The sequence below is a fragment of the Arachis hypogaea genome, chromosome 6 (assembly GCF_003086295.3).
Source record: "Arachis hypogaea cultivar Tifrunner chromosome 6, arahy.Tifrunner.gnm2.J5K5, whole genome shotgun sequence".
In the NCBI taxonomy this organism is placed as follows: domain Eukaryota; kingdom Viridiplantae; phylum Streptophyta; class Magnoliopsida; order Fabales; family Fabaceae; genus Arachis; species Arachis hypogaea.
In genome coordinates, this window is record NC_092041.1 from 77,443,699 (window position 1) to 77,468,464 (window position 24,766).

At 39.7% G+C, this 24,766-nt stretch overlaps 1 protein-coding gene across 1 annotated transcript; it reads left to right on the forward strand.

Moving 5' to 3' along the window:
• The first annotated feature begins 20,284 nt into the window (after positions 1-20,284).
• LOC112696736 (uncharacterized) lies at positions 20,285-24,203 on the forward strand. The gene is made up of 3 exons (XM_025749579.3): positions 20,285-21,208; positions 21,394-21,519; positions 22,414-24,203. Exons 1-3 carry the CDS (start codon positions 20,735-20,737, stop codon positions 23,824-23,826), a joined length of 2,013 nt encoding a protein of 670 aa, XP_025605364.1. The 5' UTR covers positions 20,285-20,734; the 3' UTR covers positions 23,827-24,203.
• The last annotated feature ends 563 nt before the right edge of the window (positions 24,204-24,766 follow it).

A 24,766-nucleotide genomic window follows, 5' to 3' on the forward strand; every position in this document is an offset into this window, starting at 1 on the left:
TGCCCACCATGCTAGAAGCATGCCAACTTCCATATAGCTCCACCCGAAGAGTTCATCAGTGTTACCTCACCTTGGCCATTTGTAAAGTGGAGGCTCGACCTCCTCGGACCCTTCCCCCAGGGATCAGGGAAAGTCAAGTTTCTCATCGTAGGAATAGACTACTTCAAAAAATGGATTGAAGCAGAGCCACTAGCTACTGCCACTGCCCAAAGAAGCCAGAAATTTCTATACAGAAACATTATCACAAGGTTTGAGGTTTCATGCTCCATCACCACAGATAATGGTACTTAATTCATAGACACGGGTTTCAGGAACTTGGTAGCTGACCTAAAAATAAAGCACTAATTCACCTCTGTAGGACACCTATAGGCCAACGGACAGGCTGAAGATGCCAACAAAGTCATATTGGCCGAGCTAAAACGGAGGCTACAGGACGCAAAGGGAGCTTGGGCTGAAGAGCTCTCACAAGTCCTATGGTCGTATCAAACAACACCACATTCTAACATTCCACTACTGGAGAATCACCCTTCCGACTTGCTTACGAAATGCAGGTAATGATTTCCATAGAAGTAGAAGAAGGATCTTCAAGGGTGATTCTCTACAATGAAGATATCAACTCCCAAACTCAAAGGGAATTGCTCGACCTACATCAGAAGTTCGAGAAAGAGCTCGGATAAGAGATGAAGCACTAAACGTCGATTGGCTTCAAGGTATAATAAGAAGGTAGTCCAGCGAGGCTTCTCCACCAACGATCTCATTATAATCCGAAATGATATCAGAGCAAGTCGATCAGGAGAAGGGAAGCTAGCAGCTAACTGGAAAAGACCATACCGAGTTGTTGAAGTACTGGGGAAAGGTTACTATAAGGTGTCCAATCTCGAAGGGCGAGAGCTACCAAGGTCATGGTTAAGGATCGACACATGATCAGTCGAAACCTGGCCGTGAGGAGCAATCAACTCCGTGGCAAAGGCCACACCATCAAACTCTTTGTTATCCAGGTTGAAAGTCCTAACAGTCTTTTGCTTTTTTGGAGGAGGACCAGCAGTATGAGAGGAGGCAGCACCAAAGGTTGGTTAAAGAGGGTCGGAAGGAATTGTCCGAACATGTGGTGTCGTGATGATCTTCCTCGGACCCTGGGACTCAGATGTCGGTGGTGCACGAAATTGCAATCACACTTTTGCAATTCCGCACAACTAACCAGCAAGTGCACTGGGTCGTCCAAGTAATACCTTACGTGAGTAAGGGTCGATCCCACGGAGATTGTCGGCTTGAAGCAAGCTATGGTTATCTTGTAAATCTTAGTCAGGATATCAGAAATTATCAGGATTGATTGTGAAAAGTAAAAGAACATGAAATGAGTACTTGTTTTGCAGTGATAGAGAATAGGTTGAGGTTTTGGAGATGCTCCATCTTCTGAATCTCTGCTTTCCTACTGTCTTCTTCTTCAAGCACGCAAGGCTCCTTCCATGGCAAGCTGTATGCAAGGGTTTCACCGTTGTCAGTGGCTACCTCCCATCCTCTCAGTGGAAATGTTCAACGCACCCTGTCACGGCACGGCTATCCATCTGTCGGTTCTCAATCAGGCCGGAATAGAATCCAGTGATTCTTTTGCGTTTGTCACTAACGCCCCGCCTTCAGGAGTTTGAAGCTCGTCACAGTCATTCAATCATTGAATCCTACTCAGAATACCACAGACAAGGTTTAGACCTTCCGGATTCTCTTGAATGCCGCCATCAGTTCTAGCTTATACCACGAAGATTCTGATTAAAGAATCCAAGAGATATCTACTTAATCTAAGGTAGAACGGAGGTGGTTGTCAGGCACACGTTCATAGTTGAGAATGATGATGATTGTCACGGATCATCACATTCATCCGGTTTAAGAACAAGTAATATCTTAGAATGGAAGCAAGCATGATTGAATAAGAAATAGTAGTAATTGCATTAATCCATCAAGACACAGCAGAGCTCCTCACCCCCAACCATGGGGTTTAGAGACTCATGCCGTGGAAGGTACACAAAGAAACGTGTAAAGTGTCGTGAGGTGGTCCAGATACAATGTTAAAAGATCCTATTAATAGTAAACTAGTAGCCTAGGGTATACAGAAATGAGTAAATGACGTAAAAATCCACTTCTGGGTCCACTTAGTGTGTGCTTGGGCTGAGCAATGAAGCATTTTCGTGTAGAGACCTTTTCTGGAGTTAAATGCCAGCTTTTATGCTAGTTTGGGCGTTTAACTCCAAGTTTTAAGCCAGTTCCAGCGTTAAACGCTGGAAATTCTGAGGCTGATTTGCCACGCCGGTTTGGGCCATCAAATCTTGGGCAAAGTATGGACTATTATACATTGCTGGAAAGCCCAGGATGTCTACTTTTTAACTCCGTTGAGAGCGCGCCAATTGGGCTTCTGTAGCTCCAGAAAATCTACTTCGAGTGCAGGGAGGTCAGAATCCAACAGCATCTGCAGTCCTTTTCAGTCTCTGAATCAGATTTTTGCTCAGGACCCTCAATTTCAGCCAGAAAATACCTGAAATCACAGAAAAACACACAAACTCATAGTAAAGTCCAGAAGAGTGAATTTTAACTAAAAACTAATAAAAATATACTAAAAACTAACTAGATCATACCAAAAACACACTAAAAACAATGCCAAAAAGCGTATAAATTATCCGCTCATCACAACACCAAACTTAAATTGTTGCTTGTCCCCAAGCAACTGAAAATCAAAATAGGATAAAAAGAAGAGAATATACTATAGACTCCAAAATATCAAGGAAACTTAGCTCCAATTAGATGAGCGGGACTAGTAGCTTTTTGCCTCCGAACAGTTTTGGCATCTCACTCTATCCTTTGAAGTTCAGAATGATTAGCATCTATAGGAACTCAGAACTCAGATAGTGTTATTGATTCTCCTAGTTAAGTATAATGATTCTTGAACATAGCTAGTGTATGAGTCTTGGCTATGGCCCAAAGCACTCTGTTTTTCAGTATTACCACCGGATACATACATGCCACAGACACATAATTGGGTGAACCTTTTCAGATTGTGGCCCAGCTTTGCTAGAGTCCCCAATTAGAGGTGTCCAGGGTTCTTAAGCACACTCTTTTTGCCTTGGATCACAACTTTATTTCTTTCTTTTTCTTTCTCTTTCTTTCTTCTCTCTCTTTTTTTTCGAAATTTTTTTTGTATCCACTGCTTTTTCTTGCTTCAAGAATCAATTAAATGATTTTTTAGATCCTCAATAACAGTTCTCTTTTTCCTCATCCTTTCAAGAGCCAACAATTTTTAACATTCTCAAAACAACAAATTCAAGAGACATATGCACTGTTCAGGCATTCATTCAGAAAACAAAAAGTATTGTCACCACATCAAACTAATTCAACTAGTTTCAAGGATAAATTTCGAAATCCTGTACTTCTTGTTCTTTTGTGATTAAAGCATTTTTCATTTAAGAGAGGTGATGGATTCATAGGACATTCATAGCTTTAGGACATGAATTTTAAATTTTATTAATTATGAATTAAGAACAAGACTCAAAAATAGATATAAGATGAGGCTAGAAAATAAAAATAGAAAATAAAAGAAAAAAGATTAAATAGGCTCCTAATGATAGAGGTTTTCACAGAGTTAGGACTCAACAACCTTGATTTTGAGAAGTGGATGCTCCCTCAACTTGAGAGGATAGCTTTTGGCGTTTCAACTCTTGGAGTTCACGCCCCTGCTTCTCTTGTTCCTTCAGCAATTTGTAGAGCATGCAGTTCTGATTCTGCTGTTCTTCCTTCAGTTTCTCCATAGTTTCTTGTAACTTGATGATAGATGCTTCTAGGCTGGTCCAGTAGTCAATTTTAGGGAATTCAGGGAGGAATTCCTGCGCCCTCTTCTTGATAGAGTTGTCTTGCATTTGTCCTTCCATTGACTTCTTGGTGATTGGATGTTCAATGGGTATGAATTCATCTACTCCCATCTTTACCCCAGCCTCTTTACAGAGCAAGGAGATCAAGCTTGGGTAAGCCAGTTTGGCTTCAGTGGAATTCTTATTTGCAATTGTGTAGATCTCACAAGCAATCACATGATGAACCTCCACTTCTTTTCCAAGCATAATGCAATGAATCATCACTGCTCTCTTGATAGTGACCTCAGAACGGTTGCTAGTGGGCAATATGGAACGCCCAATAAAGTCTAGCCAACCTCTTGCAATTGGTTCGAGGTCTCCCCTCTTGAGTTGGTTTGGGACACCCTTTGAATTGGTTATCCACTTAGTTCCAGGGAGGCATATGTCCTCTAGAACTTGATCCAACCCTTTATTTGCTCTCACCATTCTCCTATTAAAGGATTCAGGATCATCCTGCAGCTGAGGCAATTTGAAGATTTCTCTTATTTTGTCCAGATGGAAGTACATAACTTTCCCTCTGACCATGGTTCTGTAGGTATGGTAAGCAGTTCCAGTCATTCTCTGCTTATCTGTTAGCCACAGATTTGATTAGAATTCCTGAACCATATTCCTTCCAACCTTTATCTCAGGATTGGTTAGAACTTCCCATCCTCTGTTTCGAATTTGCTCTTGGATCCCCGGATATTCATCTTCTTTCAGATCAAATTTAACTTCCGGGATCACTGACCTCAGACCCATTATTTTGTGATAATGGTCTTCATGTTCTTTGGTTAAGAACTTCTCTTGATTCCAAAGATTCTTTGGATTATTCTCTTTCTTTCCTCTTAAATTGGTTTGTTTTCCCTTAGGAGCCATGATCTTGATGAATCTTGGCTTAGTGATCACGGAAAAGCACACCAAACTTAGAGGTTTGCTTGTCCTCAAGCAAAAGAAAGGAAAGAAGAGAGAGAGAGGAGGAGCAAATTCGAATGGTGTGGGGCAATGAGGGGGCTGAACGTGTATTTATAAAGTGGGGAGGAGAAATTTCGAAAAAAAAGAAAAATTTGAAAGGAGATTTGAGAAGATATGGAAAGAATTTGAGAGAAGGGTGAGTTTTTGAACAAGATTTGGGATTGATTTGAGAGATTTGAAGAGTGATTTTAGATTTTTGAAGATTTGAAAGTGAATGATGAAAGGTTGAGATGTATTTATGTAGAAAAGTATGGGTAAGAAAAGGAAAATTTGAAAAAAATTTGATTGGAAATCAAAATCTTGGTTCCCCACCTTTCTGGCGTTAAACGCCCAGAATGGCACCCATTCTGGCGTTTAACGCCCATTTGTTGCCCATTGTGGGCGTTTAACGCCCAGCCAGGTGCCCTGGCTGGCGTTAAACGCCATAATTCCTTTATCACTGGGCGTTTTTCTAAAACGCCCAGGATGCTGCACACCTGGCGTTAAACGCCCAGAATGGTGCCCATTCTGGCGTTTAACGCCCAAAATGGTACCTTTACTGGCGTTAAACGCCCAGAATGGTGCCCATTCTGGCGTTTAACGCCCAAAATGCCCCTTACTAGCGTTTTTTCGCCAGTAACCTCTTTTTCTCTGCTTTATGCACTGAATCCTTCTGTAACTCTGTGAATTCCTTCATTTTTGATACTTGCCTTTGTAAAAACAAAACATATAACCTGCTAATGACTGGGTTGCCTCCCAGCAAGCGCTTCTTTACTGTCTTTAGCTGGACCTTTACTGAGAATCACTCAAGTCTCAGTTTTGAGCATTCCTGCTCAAAATTGCCTTCAAGATAATGCTTGATTCTCTGTCCATTAACAATGAACTTTTTGTCAGAATCAATATCCTGAAGCTCAACATATCCATATGGTGACACTCCTGTAATCACATACGGACCCCTCCACCGGGATTTAAGTTTTCCTAGAAACAATCTGAGCCTAGAATTGAAGAGCAGAACTTTTTGTCCTGGCTCAAAGACTCTGGATGACAACTTCTTGTCATGCCACTTCTTTGCCTTTTCCTTATAAATTTTTGCATTTTCAAAGGCATAGAGTCTGAACTCTTCTAGCTCATTTAGCTGGAGCAATCTTTTTTCACCAGCTAACTGAGCATCCATGTTTAGGAATCTGGTTGTCCAGTAGGCTTTATGTTCCAGTTCCACGGGCAGATGACAGGCCTTCCCATACACCAGTTGGTATGGAGAGGTTCCTATAGGAGTCTTGAATGCTGTTCTGTATGCCCACAGAGCATCATCCAAGCTCTTTGCCCAATCCTTTCTTCGGGCTATCACAGTCCGTTCCAGGATTCTTTTTAGCTCTCTGTTAGAGACTTCAGCTTGCCCATTTGTCTGTGGATGATACGGAGTTGCCACTTTGTGGCTAATTCCATATCTAACCATAGCAGAGTATAGCTGTCTATTGCAGAAATGAGTGCCCCCGTCACTGATTAGTACTCTAGGAACACCAAATCTGCTGAAGATGTGTTTCTGGAGGAATTTCAGCACGGTCTTGGTATCATTAGTGGGTGTAGCAATTGCTTCTACCCACTTAGATACATAGTCCACTGCCACCAGAATGTAAGTGTTTGAGTATGATGGTGGGAATGGACCCATGAAGTCAATTCCCCATACATCAAACAATTCTATCTCTAATATCCCTTGTTGAGGCATGGCATATCCGTGAGGTAAGTTACCAGCTCTTTGGCAACTGTCACAGTTACGCACAAACTCTCGGGCATCTTTATAGAGAGTAGGCCAGTAGAAGCCACATTGGAGGACTTTAGTGGCTGTTCGCTCACTTCCAAAATGTCCTCCATACTGTGATCCATGGCAGTGCCATAGGATCCTTTGTGCTTCCTCTCTGGGTACACATCTGCGGATCATTCCGTCTGCACATCTCTTAAAGAGATATGGTTCATCCCAGAGGTAGTACTTGGCATCTGAAATTAATTTCTTTCTTTGCACTCTGCTGTACTCCTGGGGTATGAACCTCACAGCTTTATAATTTGCAATATCTACAAACCATGGAGCTTCCTGAATGGCAAAGAGTTGCTCATCTGGGAAGGTTTCAGAGATCTCAGTAGAAGGGAGGGACGCCCCAGCTACTGGTTCTATTCGGGACAGATGATCAGCTACTTGGTTCTCTATCCCTTTTCTGTCTCTTATTTCTATATCAAACTCTTGCAGAAGCAACACCCATCTGATAAGCCTGGGTTTTGAATCCTGCTTTGTGAGTAAGTATTTAAGAGCAGCATGGTCAGTGTACACAACCACTTTGGACCCCACTAGATAGGATCTAAACTTGTCAATGGCATAGACCACTGCAAGTAACTCTTTTTCTGTGGTTGTGTAATTCTTCTGTGCGTCATTTAGAACACGGCTGGCATAATAAATGACGTGCAGAAGCTTGTTATGCCTCTGTCCCAACACTGCACCAATGGCATGGTCACTGGCATCACACATTAGCTCAAATGGTAATGTCCAATCTGGTGCAGAGATGACTGGTGCTGTGACCAGCTTAGCTTTTAGGGTCTCAAATGCCTGCAGACACTGTGTGTCAAACACAAATGGTGTGTCAGCAGCTAGTAGGTTACTCAAAGGTTTTGCAATTTTCAAAAAATCCTTTATAAACCTTCTGTAGAATCCTGCATGCCCCAGAAAGCTTCTGATTGCCTTAACATTGGCAGGTGGTGGTAATTTTTCAATTACTTCTACCTTTGCCTTATCCACCTCTATTCCCCTGCTTGAAATTTTGTGCCCAAGGACAATTCCTTCAGTCACCATAAAGTGACATTTTTCCCAGTTTAAAACCAGGTTAGTCTCTTGGCACCTTTTTAGGACAAGTGATAGGTGGTTAAGACAGGAGCTGAATGAGTCTCCATATACTGAGAAGTCATCCATGAAGACTTCAAGAAATTTCTCCACCATATCAGAGAAGATGGATAGCATGCATCTCTGAAAGGTTGTAGGAGCATTACACAGACCAAAAGGCATCCTTCTGTAGGCAAACACGCTAGAAGGGCAAGTAAATGCTGTTTTCTCTTGGTCCTGAGGATCTACTACAATTTGGTTGTAACCTGAATAGCCATCCAAAAAGCAGTAATAATCATGACCAGCTAGTCTTTCTAGCATTTGGTCTATGAATGGTAAAGGAAAATGATCCTTTCTGGTGGCTGTATTGAGCCTTCTGTAGTCAATACACATACGCCACCCTGTGACTGTTCTTGTAGGAACCAGTTCATTTTTTTCATTATGAACCACTGTCATGCCTCCCTTTTTGGGGACAACTTGGACATGGCTCACCCATGGGCTATCAGAAATAGGATAAATAATCCCAGCCTCTAGTAATTTAGTGACCTCTTTCTGCACCACCTCCTTCATGGAAGGATTTAGCATCCTCTGTGGTTGGACCACTGGTTTGGCATTATCCTCCAACAGGATTTTGTGCATGCATCTAGCTGGGCTAATGCCCTTAAGATCACTTATGGACCACCCAAGAGCTGTCTTGTGTGTCCTTAGCACTTGAATCAGTGCTTCCTCTTCCTGTGGATTTAAAGCAGAGCTTATAATCACTGGAAAAGTGTCACTTTCTCCCAGAAATGCATACTTCAGGGATGGTGGTAGTGGTTTGAGTTCAGGTTTGGGAGGCTTATCCTCCTCCTGAGGAATTTTCGAAAATTTCTTTGTTTCCACTGATTCTTCTTGATCAGGTTGAGCATCCTTGAAGATGTCCTCAAGCTCTGATTCTAGGCTTTCAGTCATATTGACCTCTTCTACCAGAAAGTCAATAATGTCAGCGCCCATGCAGTCATTTGGTGTGTCTGGATGCTGCATAGCTTTTACAGCATTCAACTTGAACTCATCCTCATTGACTCTCAGGGTTACTTCCCCTTTTGTACATCAATGAGAGTTCGTCCAGTTGCTAGGAAAGGTCTTCCTAGAATGAGAGTTGCACTCTTGTGCTCCTCCATTTCCAGCACCACAAAGTCAGTTGGAAAGGCGAATGGCCCAACCTTGACAATCATATCCTCTATTATGCCTGATGGATATTTAATGGAGCCATCAGCAAGTTGGAGGCATATCCGGGTTGGTTTGACCTCTCCAGTCAACCCAAGCTTTCTGATAGTGGATGCAGGTATTAGATTGATGCTTGCTCCAAGATCACATAGGGCTGTCTTGGTGCAAGCACCTTCTAATGTGCATGGTATCATAAAGCTTCCTGGATCTTGAAGCTTTTCTGGTAAGCTTTTTAGAATGACTGCACTGCATTCTTCAGTGAGAAACACTTTTTCAGTTTCTCTCCAATCCTTCTTATGACTTAAGATTTCTTTCATGAATTTAGCATAAGAAGGTATTTGCTCAAGTGCCTCTGCAAACAGAATCTTTATTTCAAGAGTCCTTAGATAGTCTGCAAAGCGGGCAAATTGCTTATCCTGTTCCGCTTGGCGGAGTTTTTGAGGATAAGGCATCTTGGCTTTATATTCTTCAACCTTAGATGCTGCAGGTTTATTCCTTACAGAAGTGGTTGAAGAAGCCTTGTTAGAGGGATTACTGTCAGCACTCTCAGGTGTCTGATCCTCCCTTGGCGTCTGAACGCCAGGATTGGGTGGAAAATGGGCGTTTAACGCCAACTTTTCCCCCTTTTCTGGCGTTTGAACGCCAGAACTGGGCAGGGAATGGGCGTTTAACGCCAGCTTTCCATCCCTTTCTGGCGTTTGAACGCCAATAGCATTCCTCTCTGGGCTCTTACTGTCCTCAGAGGGATTTTGGATAGTGGTTTGGCTATCCTCTGTCAATTGTTCCTTTACTGACTTTTTGCTACTTTGAGCCGTGTTATTCAGTGTCTTCCCACTCCTCAGTTGAACTGCTTGACATTCTTCTGTTATCTGTTTAGATATCTGCTGTTTTGCTTGATTCAACTGCAGTTCTATGTTCTTGTTAGCAACTTTAGTTTCATGGAGCATCTCTTTAAATTCTGCTAACTGTTCTGTCATTAGGAGCAATTGTTGATTAAGCTCAATCATCTGTTCTTGAGGATTAGGATCAGTGACTACTGTCATGACTTCCTCTTTTGGAGAGAACTCATTGCTAGAGTACAAATATTGGTTTCTAGCAACAGTGTCATAAGCTCTTGAGCCTCTTCAATTGTCTTCCTCATGTGTATAGATCCACCAGCTGAGTGGTCTAAAGACATCTGAGCTTTTTCTGTAAGCCCATAGTAGAAGATGTCTAACTATACCCACTCTGAAAACATTTCAGAGGGGCATTTTCTTAGCATACCTCTATACCTCTCCCAGGCATTATAAAGGGATTCATTATCCTCTTGTTTAAAGCCTTGGATGTCCAGCCTTAGCTGTGTCATCCTCTTTGGAGGGTAAAAGTGATTCAGGAATTTGTCTGATAACTATTTCCATGTCTTTATGCTTGTTGTAGGTTGGTTATTCAACCACCTTTTAGCTTGATCTTTTACAGCAAATGGAAACAGTAATAGTCTGTAGACATCCTGATCCACCTCCTTATCATGTACTGTGTCAGCAATTTGTAAGAACTGTGCCAGAAACTCAGTAGGCTCTTCCTGTGGAAGACCGGAATACTGGCAATTTTGCTGCACTATGATAATGAGTTGAGGATTTAGCTCAAAGCTGCTTGCTTTGATGGGAGGTGTACAGATGCTACTCCCATATGCAGCTGTAATGGGGTTAGCATATGACCCCAGAGTCCTTTTGGACTGATCAATCCCACTTATGTCCATAATGGATAAAGGGAAATGATATGGATTGCAAATAGATAAATTTTGTTTTGTTTTGTTTTTTTTTTTTCAAATTGACCGAAAAATGAAATAAAAACAAAAGGAAAATAAAATAAAAAAATCAAAAATTAAAAGAGAAAAAGATCAAAGCAAATTGAAAACTGAATCAATTAGTTAATTAAAAAGATTTTGAGATTAGCAATTAGAAAGATATGATTGAAAAGTTTTTATGAAACAGATTTGATTTTTGAAACGAGGAAAGAGAAAAACAACAAAATGACACCAAACTTAGAATTTTTTTAGAAAATCAAACACTAATTTTTCGAAAATTTTAAGGGAAAAACACAAAGAGGACACCAAACTTAGAATTTTTACGGATCAAAAAGGGACTAAGGACATGTAAATTCGAAAATTAAAAGAAAAACAAAAGCATGCAATTGACACCAAACTTAAAATATGAAACTAGACTCAACTAAAAGACTCTAAACCAACAAAAATAAAACAGTCCTAATCTAAGCAACAAGATAAGCCGTCAGTTGTCCAAACTCGAACAATCCCCGGCAACGGCGCCAAAAACTTGGTGCACGAAATTGCAATCACACTTTTGCAATTCCGCACAACTAACCAGCAAGTGCACTAGGTCGTCCAAGTAATACCTTACGTGAGTAAGGGTCGATCCCACGGAGATTGTCGGCTTGAAGCAAGCTATGGTTATCTTGTAAATCTTAGTCAGGATATCAGAAATTATCAGGATTGATTGTGAAAAGTAAAAGAACATGAAATGAGTACTTGTTTTACAGTGATAGAGAATAGGTTGAGGTTTTGGAGATGCTCCATCCTCTGAATCTCTGCTTTCCTACTGTCTTCTTCTTCAAGCATGCAAGGCTACTTCCATGGCAAGCTGTATGCAAGGGTTTTACCGTTGTCAGTGGCTACCTCCCATCCTCTCAGTGAAAATGTTCAACGCACCCTGTCACGGCACGGCTATCCATCTGTCGGTTCTCAATCAGGCCGGAATAGAATCTAGTGATTCTTTTGCGTCTGTCACTAACGCCCCGCCTTTAGGAGTTTGAAGCTCGTCACAGTCATTCAATCATTGAATCCTACTCAGAATACCACAGACAAGGTTTAGACCTTCCGGATTCTCTTGAATGCCGCCATCAGTTCTAGCTTATACCACGAAGATTCTGATTAAAGAATCCAAGAGATATCTACTTAATCTAAGGTAGAACGGAGGTGGTTGTCAGGCACACGTTCATAGTTGAGAATGATGATGATTGTCACGGATCATCACATTCATCTGGTTTAAGAACAAGTAATATCTTAGAATGGAAGCAAGCATGATTGAATAAGAAACAGTAGTAATTGCATTAATCCATCAAGACACAGCAGAGCTCTCACCCCCAACCATGGGGTTTAGAGACTCATGCCGTGGAAGGTACACAAAGAAACGTGTAAAGTGTCGTGAGGTAATCCAGATACAATGTTAAAAGATCCTATTAATAGTAAACTAGTAGCCTAGGGTATACAGAAATGAGTAAATGACGTAAAAATCCACTTCTGGGTCCACTTAGTGTGTGCTTGGGCTGAGCAATGAAGCATTTTCGTGTAGAGACCTTTTCTGGAGTTAAACGCCAGCTTTTATGCCAGTTTGGGCGTTTAACTCCAAGTTTTATGCCAGTTCCAGCGTTAAACGCTGGAAATTCTGAGGCTGATTTGCCACGCCGGTTTGGGCCATCAAATCTTGGGCAAAGTATAGACTATTATACATTGCTGGAAAGCCCAGGATGTCTACTTTCCAACGCCGTTGAGAGCGCACCAATTGGGCTTCTGTAGCTCCAGAAAATCCACTTCGAGTGCAGGGAGGTCAGAATCCAACAGCATCTGCAGTCCTTTTCAGTCTCTGAATCAGATTTTTGCTCAGGACCCTCAATTTCAGCCAGAAAATACCTGAAATCACAGAAAAACACACAAACTCATAGTAAAGTCAAGAAGAGTGAATTTTAACTAAAAACTAATAAAAATATACTAAAAACTAACTAGATCATACCAAAAACATACTAAAAACAATGCCAAAAAGCGTATAAATTATCCCCTCAGTCGGCTTCTTGGGAGGCAACTGGCTTGAAGAACCCTCCCCAAACGACTTATTTGACAAGTTCTGGGTAGCTACCACCTTCTTGGCCTTCCGAAAAGACTTCTCGAATCTGAAGATTTCGCCATTTCTGAAGGAAAAGTCAGAGAATAGTTATAATAATAAATAAGAGCAGAACTTCAAATCAACACAAAGGACATTCTTCACAAAATAAGAGCTCGAGTACTACCTAGCTCGGCACGGGGGAGGGAAGGATATCCTAGAAATCTTTTTGTATCCAGATGAGCAGGCTTCCCCCAGTGCTCCTCTAAAACATTCACAAAAGCTTGTTCCACCTCATCTAAACTCTCCCAAGAGTATTTAAGGACTATAGGCTCTTTTTGCCACTATAAAGGAAATATCGGCTCATCATTCTCATCCGAAAAGAAAGGGCGAATGCCCTCAACAGCTCGGACTTTAAAATAGTAATTTTTAAAATCACGAAAAGACTCATCATACATTGAGAAAACTTTCTTCCCTTGGGTAGCTCAGAAAGAGATCCAAGAAGCTTTCTTCTTAGCCACTCCAGGTTTGGTAAAAACAAACAGGTAAAGGAAAAGAGACTGGGAAGGATGAACACCTAGTTCTCGACACAACAGCTGAAAAATCTTTATAAAGGCCCAAGAGTTCGGATGAAGTTGTGAAGGGGCCACATTGCAATCCCACAAGAGCTCGGTCTCGAAGGTAGTAAAAGGAATGGTAATATTCAACTGGGAAAAGAAGTAGTCGTAGGCATAAAAGAAAGGTTGTTCTGCCTATACTAAAGGAGCAAAACTAACTCTCTCCTCGGGGTCAAGCGACACTAATTCATAATTCTTCTCATTCTCCCTACGCTCATAGATCTTATGAAATTGCCTAAGTTTCTCACAGTACTCAAGGTCATCTACAGTAACATACATCAGGACTATAGAATCTAGCCAATCGGCCATACCAGCAGGGACTTTGGTGAACATCTCGACAATATTTTTACGGGAAGACATACGGCAAACTACACCTACAGAAAAGGAAAATAACAAGGGGTCACTACCAAAATAACTCGGACAAAAACAAAGAAGCAAGGAACAGCCAAACAAACAGCAGGTATGGCAACAAAAGGGCACCCCAAGATTCACAAAGAAGATATCGAACCAGCACCAAAAAGTCCAGGGACACCCTTTGGAGGCAGCAAATGCAGAAATACGACAAATCAAAACCCTAGACCTCTAAAAAAAAGTAGACATCAGGAGGAAACAATGGAAACCTAAGTTCGTACGTTCCCCCAAAATAAAGCAACGAAAAATCATAACTTTGATCAAGACAAAGACATGCAGTCTTTCCAGAAAGGTTCAAATTTTTTCAAAAGAAACTCAATAAAGATCAAAACTTTGCGCAAAAAGATAAGCATGCAACAGCAAAGCACATATCAAGATGACTATTAAAAGACACAGAAGAAGGAAAAACACCAACCTGTGATGAAGAGAGAGTGATCGCGATGAAGACACAGCAAAAACATGAACGATCCACACCAATGAGCGCTTCAAAAAGTCAAAGAAAGTAGGAAGCTTGGGGGCAAAAATCGAAAGAACAAGAATCAAAGAAAGGAATTTATTTTCTGGAGGAAAAGCGAAAGCGAAGAGCAAGCAAGGGATTATAATTTCAAATAAAAGAGAGGGAAGAAGAAACGGCCAAAGGGATAAAAGAGCCAATTAATAAGGTTTTAAAGGCGCTTATATACTCCCAAAACCTCTTGAGAAATGAGCACAGCAATAAAGGAGCAAAAAGGAAAAAATGCTCTGTATTTTTAAAATGGCATTTAATAAACATGAAACTTACAAGAGAAGAAGCAGACTGGACAGATGCTTGAACACGACTTCTTCCAAGGGATCGAAGCCTAGACACACGACCTCATGAGGAAGATCGAAGCTCAAGCAGGGGCACTATTCATACCCTGGACCGAGCTATAAGCTCCGGGTTGAACAATGATGAAAACGACCGACTTGTTCTAAGGTTGGTCCCCATCTAACCTCTTCATAAAGAGCTCGGCCAAATCACTATTGAGGCCCAACAGGCTCAGAGCAGAAGATCACAGCCTACCTGAAGGTAGCTGGCCAAAAGATAGGTGATCTCACCCATAAAAAGATAAAGATAAGATAAGATAAGTTATCTCAAGGGAGGTCACTCAACACTACTATAAATACACTAAAGCACCCATGTATAACTCATACTCTGATTCTACAAAAAACCTGCCTAAAGCACGTGCTAACTTAAGCATCGGAGTCTCTTGCAGGTACCACCACCCCCTGGTGAACGAGGATCAGTAGCGTCTCAAGCTCCAAACAAGTCAGACACGTCAGCTCCGATCACACAAGAAGATTTCATCCGAAATCGATCTCAACGTTTCAGGTAACTCTCGAAACAATGGCCAATTTGGATTTCTAGGTGCATCTTTACAAATCTTGTAATAATGCCCTTTTCTCGCCACACTTGCTACAAGTTACTTGGCATGACCTCCTCGTTTTGTTTCCAATGACCATTTCGATTGGATCTTTTATTCTTCTAATCTTTGGCCAGCCAACTAGATGTACAATTGTGGGAGGGAAGGTTCTTGCATAACTTGTGGGAATCCAATACTCTTCACTGTTCACCTGTTGAATTACATAGGAATATGTAGCTCTGACAGCATCCATAGTTAGTGACTTATGTACAAAGTCTTCTAGTTTGTATCCCATGTTTTTCAATCAAGAAATTGCAGTAGCTACATGCTTTCATGGAAGGCCTACATAATTTTAGACAAAACAAAATCCTACGTGAATATATACATTTTTGACACAATTATGATAACATTATACAAAAAAAAGTACCTATAAGTTGCCACACATTATTACATGTGCAAATGTTCTCTTTGAGATTTATACCAAGCTTGTAGGAATTTTTCTGGATTTCATAAATAGCTTTGTCACTGCCTCCACTCCACATTGCATTCCATTTGTTGCTTTCATGCATAATAACTTCTTTGAACTTGATATGTTGTACAGGAGCCAATTTACAATTATATTTGGTTAGCTTCCTCTTATGATTGGTCATCTTTCGTATTATATAGCATCTCAACTCCTCACACATGGTTAATATTGGCTTTCCCCTATAACTGACAATCGTGGCATTCCATGTCTCACACATATTGTTGGTTATGTTGTCCACCTTTAGACCATGATTGAAGTGTGATTTTGACCAATATGATGGATCAAACCGAATCATATGCTCTGATATTTGCCTACTTCAACTTTTCCATGTTGCAGTTGAATTGTACCTAGGTAGTTGATGGTTTCGGTGGCTAAGAGAAGGGGGGTTAAATCTTAGCCCCTTTTTCACTTAATAACACTTGCTGGTCTTTGAAACAACTTCTGGAGACTTTTTGATTTTTGTCTCGTACCCAGCCACGAGACTTTTTCTTTTTATCTTGTGACCCGGCACGAGATATTTTTCAATTTTATCTCCTGTGCAGCAGAAACAGAAATGGAGTAGAAGAGAGAGAAAATTACACCCAGATATATCCTGGTTCAGCTGCTAAGTCAATGATGGAATTTCACTATAATTATCTTTGATTACAAATACCAATTCTCCCTAGGAATTACCCTTCCTATCTAGGACAAGTCCAGAATCTATTCCCAAAACTGAACTTGACTTGGTAACCCACCAAACTTTCAACTGCTAAGTGCTAACCCAACCTGCAAGGGGATTCCCACAGAATCATGAAACACAACATAGATGTACAAAGGAACTCTAAGGACATCTATGGCTTTTTTCTTTTAATTTTGCACTCTCTACCTTTTTCTGCTTTATGGCTTTTCTTACAAACCTCACTGTTTGTCTTTTTCCATGAGACTCAAGACAGACAAAATTAAACAGAAAATTACAAAACAGAATACATTGAAGGAGAAGAACATATGTCAGCTTAGGTAGCTCTGAGAACTCTGTGCCTTGCACTATCACTCCTTACTTCAAGCCCTGACTGTTCTCCCTATTTATAGAGGGAGAAGCCTCCACGGTTGAAACCAAAAGAACCAAGCTAATCTTCTTCTTCTTCATGCAAATCGGTTTGGCCAGAGAGAGAGGAGAAGTAACCAAATGCAATAACCAACATGCAATTATCTCTGGTTCTTCCTTGGTCACTAATAATCATCAATCTGAGCCTTCCATCTTGCCTTGCACTCCAAGATGGACTTCTAGCCCTTGATGCTTCATGATGATGACAGATTCATCTGCTCCATCCTCTGCCTCTTCCATCACGTAGCCACTATAGCTACCTCCTGTGGTGGTTGAGCAGAATCAGAGACAAGCTATCCCTCCAAGGATCTTCTTCCTCTGACCGAGATCTTCTCTTTCATTTTTGGTATGAAGAAGCTGAGATCGCTTCATCAAATCTTACCTTTCTTGGTTAAAAATCTTAGCCACAACATACTTTTTATTTTCTTTTTCTTGCCATCATTATAATGGTCTTGTTGCTTGTTTCTTCTTCCTTTCGGCAGCTAGCTTTAGCTTCCATGCCTTCTCTGTTGAAATGACCAAAGGAGAAGAAGAGAGAGTAGAGAGAGAAGAAAGTAGAAAAAGAAAAGCTATGAGTGTTATCACAAATAAATTAATTAGGTGCAACTCTCCATGCTTTGTGTAGTAGCGTGTAAGCTACACTTAATTGCCATCAAATCACTTTGACATTTTCTCTTTCATGTTTCCAAGGTAATTAACTCAAGCAAAGAAAATTTTGAAATTCACCACATGATGGAAATGAAAACCGTTGGAAGCATGAAGCAAAAATATTTGCTTTCTTTCTCAATTGGTTTCGGACCAAGCAAGCAAAATAATTTGGGCTCATAGTAATGATTGAATTCTGGCCCAAATAATCCTTATTTTCTTCATAATCAACTTCTTCTATAAGGGGCTTAACAACTTTAGTACGGGTTGGCCCACTTCTATCTTATCCAAAATCAAATTGGGTCTTACTATCACTAATTTCACTACTTTTTCCACCTTTAGTGGGCCTTGAAGTAGCTCTAACATTACCACCCCACCACTTGGACTAAAGTTGGGCCTAGTATGTTTCTTCCTTTTGTTAGCATACTTCCTTAACACAACTTTCTTCTTCCCAATATTGATACCAGCTCCATTACCAAAATTTGCTTGTAGCCCGCCATCTTTTTCCTTTTCTAAATTCTCAACTTTCTTCTTTTTATTACAACAAATATGGCCTTTAGCAACGCCAAATTTTGCAACACCTTAAAACCGTTCTCTTAGATAGTTTTAGACAACAGTTTTTTGTAGTATTACTGTTGAATTCAATTTTTCATTATTTTATAGAAACAAATTAAAACCGTTCTCTTTGACTATTTTAGAGAACGGTTTTATAACCATTACCATGATTTATTTTTAAGCAATGGTTTGTTTTTTGTTGTTTAAAGAATTGTACAAAAGAAACGCATTAAAATCGTTGTCGAAATGCTACACTTTAAAACTGTTCTATTAGATGGTCTTAGACAACGGTTCTTACAGTGTTGCTGTTGAAATTCATTTTTTCATTACACTATAGTAACAAAACAAAACCATTCTCTTTGACTATTTTAAAGAACGATTTTATAACCATTACAACAATTTCAGAGATGGTTAAGGCTCCGTGTAATTTCAGAGAACGAAGAAGGAATTTTTTGTCATTAAGGAGTGAAGGTTCATTTTACATTCTCTCCCAATCTATCAAATGACGTAGTTTTAGTGAAATTACTAGGAGCAAAGTTAGGTGAGCAGGATATTTGTCAGTCCAAGTTGGCACTTAACGTGTCACGTAGATATACTTTGTTAAATTTGAAGATAAACTATTGACGGAAGAGTTAACTTGTTTCATGGAGTTAATTGTTAGGGGGTTGCACAGGGATTTAATATTTTATGAGAGCTTAATTGTTTTTGATGTAATTGTTAGAGGTTGTTTAAACTTTTTCTCTATATTTAATTCTGATTTAATTATTAAAGACGTTTGATAAAGTGGCCAGTAGAATCTCCATGATGTATTCTCTATCATGCCAATAGAAGTCAGGCAACATTTGGATGCTTATAATCTGAATTTGAATATTGGGAAGAGTGTTGGTTGGTCTTAGTGTGTGGCATCATCTAGGCTATACTCAATTAGGAGTGGATATAGTTGGCGAGTCAAAAAAAAAATTTGATTGGGATAAGCATGATAATTAGTTGTGAGTTTGACAACTGCATATTCCTGAAAAGTATAAGTTCTTGATTTGGCTCAATCTTTACAATGTTGTCCACTTGTCCCTACAATGAAGTTTAGATTTGGTTGTTGCATAGTTTTATCAAGCACTTGTCATCGCTATCAGGATGATATTAAAACCATGTTTCATTGTTCCTAGAGTGCCCCAGTGTCAAAGAAATCTGAAATATTTTATGCTTGTATTAGATCACTCAGATTCACGTGGTTAACTTTATAGAGTTGCTAGGAGTGGAGATGCTTTTATTTTCTTTTCGACTATCTGGTGGATTTAGGGAAGCAGGTTATTTAATTTAGATGATTCTTGGAATACTAATAAGATAATTCCTAACTCAATAAAGAAGCTACACACCATTTTTACTATGTACCAATCCTTATATGCTTTCTCACTTTATTTGTATTGAATTTTTTTTAAATTGAATTGTGATGCTAACTATTTTATACTTATTAGTTATTTTAATTTTGGTTGTATTCTTCATAATTAATGGATATTGGTTGAAAGATTACAGTAAAAAAGTAAAAATTTGCAGTGTTTTTTTTACTGAATAGTATATCATTTTTAAATGTTTATGTTTAGTTTAGAATAATAAATTTTAGGAGGTAATTGACAAAACAGACTATTTTAATGTTTTTTTTAATGAATCGGAAGATGTTTGATAACGATATTTTGAAGTAAAATTTGACAAAGCATATATTAAAAATCATTGATTAGAATTAAAAATTCTCTATTATTTTATTTCAAAAATGCACAAATAATATAACAAATTTTATGGCAAAAAAACCATTTTTTATGTGAATATTTATTTGAATGGATTCAGTTCTAGAATCAATTTCAATATCTAATAAACCTAAATATAAACTCGGCCAATTAATTTGAATTTGTCTTTTCTTTATTTTTTTCTTTCTTGTCTAGTAAAAAAAATATTAAAATTAAAATATACCTTAAAATGCGTCTCTGTTTATATTCTTGACACCAATAGAAATATCTATTTTTCGTGCATGCTGTAATTTGCATGCCCTTCGTAACTCCAAGAAATCAAGGACGGTGATCGTGCTATTATGCTTTTTTTTTTATAAAAATATTAAAAAATTATTAAAATTTATTATTTTTTATCATTAATTTAAAATATAAAATAAAATATATTACTAAATTATTAAATTAAAAAATTAAATTAATAACTAAATAATAACAAAAAGTAATAAATTTAAATGATCACTTAGTATTTTTTTTTAATTTTCCGAAATAAAAAGTCCATAAAAAAGTCTAGGCTACAGTCTAATCAAACTCTATATTCCTAAACCTCAACAGAAGAGCCAGGTCACTAACTCACTCACTATGAAGGGTCAAAGTCAAAGTTGTGCGTTGAGTTAAGGGATGCCAACTGCCAAAAGCAGCATACATGTTGTCACCGTAATAATACCATACCCTTTCTCCGCCATCAACCCACATCGGATTCCGACGCGGTCACATTCCACCACTCATATCCCGGCACGTGTCCAGAACACCATAGCCTTGGCCGCGTAGGATCGCTCCCCACCCTCTCTCTCTCTCTATTGCTGCGCTCATCAAATCTAGCGCACTAAGCTTAAGCTACTATTACTCAGTAAGTACTAACCCACGCAAAACAGTCTCGGAAACAAAGAAACTAAAAAGTAGGAAGAAGAGGAGGAAGGGGAAAACCACCAAAAACGACACCGTTTTCGCATGGTAATTACTAATTAAGGGTTCGTGATGCCGAGGCAGAACCGAAACGTGGACATGATGATGATACCTGGTAAGATCAGAAAACGAGGTTGCTCGTCATCGGCGTCGTCATCCTCCTCCGTGCTCCATAACTACAGGTTCAAGAGGGCCATACTCGTCGGCAAGAGAGGCGGATCCACCACCCCCGTCCCAACCTGGAAGCTCTTGGCGTCGAGATCTCCGGCGGCATCGACTTTTCGTGCACTCGACTCCCCTAAGTACCCGCCGTCGCAGGCCGGCGGGGGAGGAGTGAAGGCGAAGCAAGCACCGGTGTCAGCGAGGAAGCTGGCGGCGACGCTGTGGGAGATGAACGAGATCCCTTCGCCGAGCGTGAGGGAAATGCAGCAGGGAGATTCGAAGCTGAAGAAAGAACTCAGAGCGAGAGAAAAGATTGCGAGGTCCATGCGTTCTGGTTCTTTGCCTCCTCACCTGTCTGATCCATCGCACAGTCCTGTATCCGAGGTGAATACTGAATACTCTTTTGTTTATTTATTCATTTATTTGTTCTTGCTATCTTGAACGTAATTACATGTGGAGCATGTTCAGAGACCAGAGTAGCATTAAATGGCTACTATCTTGTCATTATATATTTAATTTATTCTTACGAAGTTTGTGATTTGCTTGTTTATTTATTTATTTTTGGGTAGAGAATGGATCAATCTGCAACTGGTAGCCGCCATAGGAGAACTCCATCTGTTCCTCAGAGGCCACCTAGGCTTTCAGAGCACCATGTTGGCCCTTTGGATTCCCTTAGCAATGCCAGTCTCATGGAGGTATCTTTGTACCAAATTATGATGTGGTTCTCTTGTCTTAAATGTTTTTTACTCCCTAAATCCTAGCAGTGACGCAATTGTGCATTAATTTGATGCATCCAGTTCATTAATAGTTCCATGGGATTGCTAAATCTAAATGAATAATACAATTGCATCACGACATGTGAATTGTGATTAAGCTGAACTCATGTTTAGTTTCTGTACTGGACTGCCCAAATCACCAAATTAAATATCGAAATTAAGTTACATTTTTCATTTCTTACTTTGGATATTGTTTTAATTTTGTCTTAATGTCTTGACATTTATCTCTCTGGGCTCTGCCATGTAATGACTGATGCCTCGTCAATTTAGGAGCATAGTACACCCCTTTTTTCAGAGCATAAAACAATTTTACTGGTTACAAACTTACCATATTAATATTCTGGGCAGGTGCCAATGATTTTATGCAGATGGTACCTTGTTGATGAGTGATGACCTACCTTCAACTCTATTTTATTACATCTCCTAGTTTTACTGTGGATTTTCTGATAGATCAGCAATATCTCTTCATGATATTTATGTTTTAAAAAATTATAGCATGCTAGTGAACCCTCCTCTTCTCTATTCATCAGTACGGTGACATGGTCAAACAACGCATCAAAGTTAATTTGTAGTTCTTTTTTTTTTTTTTTTGTTACTTTGGATGGAAGCTATTCTTTATGGTTTATATACTATTTGGACTGTACCCTTGGCATAAAACACCCTGTCTTGCACATGCCTATTTGAATAGACAATTGCAAGCATTATGTATGCCCTAAGATAATTTAACTTAGCTTTTTGAGAATTAAAAATTCTGCAGAATAATATGTGGTGTTCACTTTTTTATCTTATAGATGCATCTTGGTTTTCTTGCAGATTGAAACCAGATCTCGAGCACAGACTCCTGCTTCATCTATTGTTGGAGTTAAAACACGTTTAAAAGATGTTAGTAATGCTTTAACAACATCCAAAGAACTGCTCAAAATTATAAACCGCATGTGGGGACATGAAGATCGCCCTTCCTCCAGTATGTCGCTTATTTCAGCTTTACATACTGAGCTGGAGAGGGCTCGGCTGCAGGTCAATCAGCTAATCCAGGAACAGCGCTCGGATCAAAACGAGATAAGTTACTTGATGAAGTGTTTCGCTGAAGAAAAAGCTGCTTGGAAGAGCAAGGAGCAAGAAATTGTTGAGGCTGCAATTGAATCTGTTGCAGGCGAGCTTGATGTAGAGAGGAAGCTTAGGAGACGGTTTGAAAGCTTGAACAAGAAGCTTGGGAGAGAACTGGCTGAGACCAAAACTTCCCTTCTTAAGGTGGTGAAGGAACTAGAAAGTGAGAAGAGATCAAGAGAAATTATTGAACAAGTATGTGATGAGTTATCAAGAGATGTTAGTGAAGATAAATCCGAGATAGATAAACAAAAGAAATTGTCAACAAAACTTTGTGAAGATGCAGAGAAAGAAAAGGAAATGTTGCAATTAACTGTTATGTTGCGTGAGGAGAGAGCTCAGAAGAAACTCTCTGAGGCAAAATATCAGCTTGAGGATAAGAATGCAGCTGTTCATAAGCTCAGGAGTCAACTTGAAGCCTTTTTGGGAAACAAACAAGTTAGAGAAAAAGGACGCAGTTCCAGTCACTTGATTGATGACGAAATTGCTGCATATCTGGGCAAAAGCCGATTCAGTTCCCATCATACCGAAGATATAGAAGATGATGGTGGAGAGGTTGACGATGGAGTAGAATGTGAGGAAGAATCTGCTGAAAGTGATCTACATTCTATAGAGCTAAACATGGACAACAACAAGAGCTTTAAGTGGAACTACCCTTCTGATGGCAGATTTGATCCAAGAAGATATCCAATTGAGGAAGAAGTTAAAGGGAGGTCTACTACTGTGAGAGCTTCAAGAAGAAGCACATCTCTGCAAAGGAGTATATCAGATGGAGTAGAACGGGTAGTCCAACCTGAGAAGCTTCAAAATTCAGGAGATGGAGTAGACTGGGACAGGTTTTATGAACTAGAGAAGCAAGCTCAAGGAAAAGGTTATGCTGATGAAATGCAAGGCTATAAATCAGTAAAAGGCCTAAGGGATCAAATCTTGGCTGGTTCCCGGCCCGTATCTTCCAGAGGTTATGCCAGTCCAACTCGACAATTTTCACAGCCCTGGCCATCACGAGACCTCACAAACAGCTTCCATGAGAGACCTCCTCTAGTTCAGGGCAATGGTCTAAAATCAAGGTTAGGGGAAGCCAGGGTTGAGGGCCAGAATGTAAGGAAGTCCAAAAGATGAGAAAATGCATGTATACTCGTCTTTACACAATGCCTGGCTTTCAAAGCTGAAAAGCGATGCTGTTATGACTGATGCTTCTTAAAAATGAACCATAGGCCCTAGTACCTGCTACGTAGAGGCCAAAAGAAGCTCTTCTCCTTTGGGAATTTTACTTTTTGTTGATAGCCGATGGCTTGCTAATATTGCAGCACTCGCTGCTAGGATTTTCATTTGACCATATACTACTCTGATATGGTGTGGTGTTTGACTGTGTGTAGAGTTTAGATCATGTGTCATCAATATAACTGTCAAGTCCTTTGTCATGTAATATATGCTGAATGTAATTGAGAATGTTTTGTTTTGTTTTCTTCTATATTACGGGACCACTTTGCCTCCCACTTGATGCTTCAGTTCAATGAGTGAGGATCCAAATGATTTGATTTTGACATTTTCTTTGAAATAAGGACGAAAGAAAGAGAATATTGAAAGAGAGGTTTCAACGACGATTTGCATATTTTTGCATTAAAAATGAAGCATGTCAAAATGATTTTAGAGGCATAATTACGACATTTTGTTTTTTAAAAATGTTATATGCATACAAAAGGTCAATCACCAAATTAAATCATTTGCATATAACCTTTACTTGATGAGGGTGAGCATCGGGAACCCGTCCGAGCCAACAGTTGAATCCTGTGAGAAAGTTAGAGAGGTAGAGATTAGAGTTTTAGGGTAAAGTTGATCATACTTGGAGGGACGACCACATCCCCTTTTATGTGTGTTCGTCCTCTTATCTTAGAAGATCTTATCCTTTTGAGTTTAAAAGGTGGTTAGGAGTATCTGGATGGAGGATATTCCAAGATGGTTAGTGTTCATATCCTAACCCACAATTCAAAACCAGATCCAAGATAACCAAATCCCACGTTAGAGAGTCACTCTTTCTATGCGTCCGACCACATTCGCC

Coding starts and splice junctions, on each gene's coding strand:
- LOC112696736 (XM_025749579.3), top strand. CDS start 20,735: ATGCCGAGGCAGAACCGAAACGTGGACATGATGATGATACCTGGTAAG. Junction 21,209..21,393: donor CGCACAGTCCTGTATCCGAG/GTGAATACTGAA, acceptor ATTTTTGGGTAG/AGAATGGATCAATCTGCAAC. Junction 21,520..22,413: donor GCAATGCCAGTCTCATGGAG/GTATCTTTGTAC, acceptor GTTTTCTTGCAG/ATTGAAACCAGATCTCGAGC.